Raw genomic sequence first — 4,848 nt, forward strand, 5'->3', positions numbered from 1 at the left:
CACGTAGAGGGGCGTCTGGGGACCAGGATGGGATGGATAGGGTGCACTACAGCACAGAACAAGGACACACCATAGCGCAAACTGTGCAACAATTTAATGAATTAAAAGACACTTCACAAGTGCCCACTTACAGAGTATACGAAGTTATCAGGCAATAAGGAATCAGAGGTACAGGCATGTGATTATCTCACCGCCCCTTCCTCTCCAGGAACCGCGACTAGGTTTGGAGTAGAGACGCCCCGTCACAGGTGCTCCTAATTGCGGCCGCAAGAAGCAACGAACAGCTCGGCGTCTCTCCTCCACGTGTCTTGGTATCTGCCTCGATTCGACGCGTTTCACTAGATTCCTGACGAAGCTAGGTCTCTAGCGAAACGCGTCGAATCGAGGCAGATACCAAGACACGTGGAGGAGAGACGCCAAGCTGTTCGTTGCTTCTTGCGGCCGCAATTAGGAGCACCTGTGACGGGGCGTCTCTACTCCAAACCTAATCGCGGTTCCTGGAGAGGAAGGGGCGGTGAGATAATCACATGCCTGTACCTCTGATTCCTTATTGCCTGATAATCTCTTATACTCTGTAAGTGGGCACTTGTGAAGTGTCTTTTAATTCATTAAATTGTTGCACAGTTCGCGCTATGGTGTGTCCTTGTTCTGTGCTGTAGTGCACCCTATCCACCCCATCCTGGTCCCCAGACGCCCCTGTACGTGGGACTGCTGTCCGTGTACACTCTGTGTGAGAAATGCCTGTACTCACTGCCTGCTTGTGAGTATAACCTCTGCAGAATTTCATAGGATTATCATTTTTGTGCATTACAGTGCTGTACTATTTCTGTGATCTCTCCTCTTTTGCATGTGTATGGTGTCCCGCTCCCTTGTCACCTCCACCCAGCACGTTCCAGGGGAAACGAAGACTTTCCCACCTTGTCTAGGTTGAGGGGGTCTCCTTTGTTTTCTTATTTTAGTTCTGTTATATATGTTAATTGTACTTCTTTGGGTTAATTCATTGTAGTGAGCCCTGGTTACCAGAGGGTGTCGCTGTTTCATTGTTTTTACTCAGGTTCATTTCTTTGTGGCGTTCTCTTCTTGAGCGCCAGTCCTGGTTATTTTCTTGCCACTATAATGCCTGCTGAGCTGCGTTGTACGCGGGTTCATTTCTTTGTGGCGTTATCTCTTCTTGAGCGCCAGTCCTGGTTATTTTCTTGCCACTATAATGCCTGCTGAGCTGCTTTGTACGCGGGTTCATTTCTTTGTGGCGTTCTCTTCTTGAGCGCCAGTCCTGGTTATTTTCTTGCCACTATAATGCCTGCTGAGCTGCTTTGTACGCGGGTTCATTTCTTGCTGTGGCCCCAGAACACAGACCTCGTGTCTCTCTGTGCATTGTGTAGGGAGCGGGTAAGAGCCACGTTGAAGAGAGCCACGTTGAATGATGCTAAGACATACATGGCCGACGGAAACGTGGTACAGGACTTAAATCTGTCGCCTGTTATTCTGTGCTTTAGAGTAGCTGCTAAAGGCTGCGGCCCAGATATACTAAACAGTGGTAAACGTTGGTGCACACTAGGACATTTAAGGCATAGCACCACTTGGTGATCTGGGCCTCTTTGCTCAGCGTTACAATCTCGGAGTGCTGACTGTCCGCTTCCGTCTTCTGTCCATGTGTTTCAATGCTTTGTAAACCGGTTTAATTTTTTTGTGTAGCACGTTTCCAACCAATCTGCTGCTGCAGCAGAGATCCAGCCACACACCGCCAGCCCCCTCCCACTCCCAGCGCAGGGAAGCGCAGAGGGACGGTATGTCCGGGCGTCACGCCATTATTACCTCCTACGCTCACTCGCTCCATAAAGGGAAAGTGTGCATTGTCAGCCCGTTGGGGAGGGGCAGGAAGGGCAGCCCCGAGTGACCCCCCATTACAGGGTGCTGGGACGTTCCGCCCTCCCTGAAGACGCCCGCAGCATGCACTAACGCGACACGTAGCTAGAAGCAGGACGCACGTCTCCTCTTTGCCTGACTCCTTTCCCTCCGCTCTTCTTGATGTTTTTCAGCTGGAGGAGGACAGGCTCTCCCAGCATCCCCTGCCGAGGTACAGCCCCCTCCGCAGACTGGCGTCCTCCGTCTTCTCCTCCTCTACCCTGGAGACCGAGCATTACCCTCACCCCGCGGGCAGCTTCATCCAGCGCAGCCGCTCCGCAGAGAGCAGTCCCGTGCGTCTGCCTCACCGGCGACACCAGCCACTGCCCGTCGGCAACCACAGACTGGTACCCTCCGTGCTGCGCATCTCCCGCTCGCAGCTGCAGCAGGTGTGGGCGCGCTTCACGCACAAGACATAGCCGGGCAGGGTCACCCGCGGGGGGCACGGAGCGGTGGAAGAGGGGGTGAAGATGCTGCGATGCAATAAAGGAGTCAGGTACAACGCAATACAACGAGGAGCACATGGGGGGCCGCGGTCACAGACGCTCTGCATGACCTCATGGAGATGGGACCTCACACAGGGACATCCCTGCTTCTCGGGCCCCGTGTCTCATCTTGCACCGGTGTTAAAAGCAGCAATTGCATGTCCCAAATGCTGACTGACTCTGGCGTGGAGCCTCCTGCCTCTGGGAACAAAGAACGTCTCCCAAGACGGGGAAATCCCGAGCGAGTCTGTCCTGGCTTCTGTCTCCTCTCACTCCTGGCACAGTGCACGGAGGAGCAAACACACTCAGCACAACAACGCCCTAAGGAATGAGTTTTACTGCCCCCCTACCCTGCCGGAGCAGGTTACTGCCCCCTACCCTGCCGGAGCAGGTTACTGCCCCCTACCCTGCCGGAGCAGGTCACTGCCGGGGAATGGTTTCCGTCACTGGGAATAACATCGGGAATGTTTCTGCCATGGTCACGACTTTGTTACCTCCTACTACCAGCACAGGAACCTGCAGGAGGAAAATACTACTACCACCCAAAAGGGATGTTTGCATTGTGATCACACTACTTACTCCTACTCCCAGCACGGGGAACTACAGGGAGTGTTTCTGCTACTCACCCCTCCTACTCACAGCACGGGGAACTACAGGGGGTGTTTCTGCTACTCACCCCTCCTACTCCCAGCACGGTGAACTACAGGGGGTGTTTCTGCTACTCACCCCGCCTACTCACAGCCCAGCGAACTACAGGGAGTGTTTATGCTACTCACCCCTCCTACTCACAGCCCAGGGAACTACAGGGAGTGTTTATGCTACTCACCCCTCCTACTCACAGCCCAGCGAACTACAGGGAGTGTTTATGCTACTCACCCCTCCTACTCACAGCCCAGGGAACTACAGGGGGTGTTTCTCACTCACCCCTCCTACTCACAGCCCAGGGAACTACAGGGGGTGTTTATGCTACTCACCCCTCCTACTCACAGCCCAGGGAACTACAGGGGGTGTTTATGCTACTCACCCCTCCTACTCACAGCCCAGGGAACTACAGGGAGTGTTTATGCTACTCACCCCTCCTACTCACAGCCCAGCGAACTACAGGGAGTGTTTATGCTACTCACCCCTCCTACTCACAGCACGGGGAACTACGGGGGGTGTTTCTGCTACTCACCCCTCCTACTCACAGCACGGGGAACTACAGGGGGTGTTTCTGCTACTCACCCCTCCTACTCCCAGCACGTGGAACTACAGGGGGTGTTTCTCACTCACCCCTCCTACTCACAGCCCAGGGAACTACAGGGGGTGTTTATGCTACTCACCCCTCCTACTCCCGGCCCAGGGAACTACAGGGTGTGTTTCTGCTACTCACCCCTCCTACTCCCGGCCCAGGGAACTACAGGGGGTGTTTCTGCTACTCACCCCTCCTACTCCCAGCCCAGGGAACTACGGGGGGTGTTTCTCACTCACCCCTCCTACTCCCAGCCCAGGGAACTACAGGGGGTGTTTCTACAACTCACCCCTCCTACTCCCGGCCCAGGGAACTACAGGGGGTGTTTATGCTACTCACCCCTCCTACTCCCAGCCCAGGGAACTACAGGGGGTGTTTATGCTACTCACCCCTCCTACTCCCGGCCCAGGGAACTACAGGGGGTGTTTATGCTACTCACCCCTCCTACTCCCAGCCCAGGGAACTACAGGGGGTGTTTATGCTACTCACCCCTCCTACTCCCGGCCCAGGGAACTACAGGGGGTGTTTATGCCACTCACCCCTCCCACTCCCGGCCCAGGGAACTACAGGGGGTGTTTATGCTACTCACCCCTCCTACTCCCGGCCCAGGGAACTACAGGGGGTGTTTATGCTACTCACCCCTCCTACTCACAGCCCAGGGAACTACAGAGAGTGTTTATGCTACTCACCCCTCCTACTCCCAGCACAGGGAACTACAGGGGGTGTTTATGCTAATCACCCCTCCTACTCCCAGCACAGGGAACTACAGGGGGTGTTTATGCTACTCACCCCTCCTACTCCCGGCACAGGGAACTACAGGGGGTGTTTATGCTACTCACCCCTCCTACTCCCGGCCCAGGGAACTACAGAGTGTTTATGCTACTCACCCCTCCTACTCCCGGCCCAGGGAACTACAGGGAGTGTTTATGCTACTCACCCCTCCTACTCACGGGCCAGGGAACTACAGGGGGTGTTTATGCTACTCACCCCTCCTACTCCCAGCATAGGGAACTACAGGGGGTGTTTATGCTACTCACCCCTCCTACTCCCAGCCCAGGGAACTACAGGGGGTGTTTATGCTACTCACCCCTCCTACTCCCGGCCCAGGGAACTACAGGGGGTGTTTATGCCACTCACCCCTCCTACTCCCGGCCCAGGGAACTACAGGGGTTGTTTATGCTACTCACCCCTCCTACTCCCGGCCCAGGGAACTACAGAGAGTGTTTA

The 4,848-nt window shown here is 55.2% G+C and overlaps 1 protein-coding gene across 1 annotated transcript in view; it reads left to right on the top strand.

Moving 5' to 3' along the window:
* Nucleotides 1–3,689, top strand: part of TTBK1 (tau tubulin kinase 1) — a 358,558-nt gene extending 354,869 nt beyond the window's left edge. The window contains exon 14 of the mRNA XM_075583603.1: nt 2,040–3,689. Within this exon, the coding sequence (XP_075439718.1) occupies nt 2,040–2,324 (285 nt within the window). The 3' untranslated portion in view covers nt 2,325–3,689. The remainder of the gene's footprint in view (nt 1–2,039) is intronic.
* Nucleotides 3,690–4,848: the final 1,159 nt, after the last annotated feature.

Source organism: Ascaphus truei, unplaced genomic scaffold, assembly GCF_040206685.1.
Source record: "Ascaphus truei isolate aAscTru1 unplaced genomic scaffold, aAscTru1.hap1 HAP1_SCAFFOLD_340, whole genome shotgun sequence".
NCBI lineage: Eukaryota > Metazoa > Chordata > Amphibia > Anura > Ascaphidae > Ascaphus > Ascaphus truei.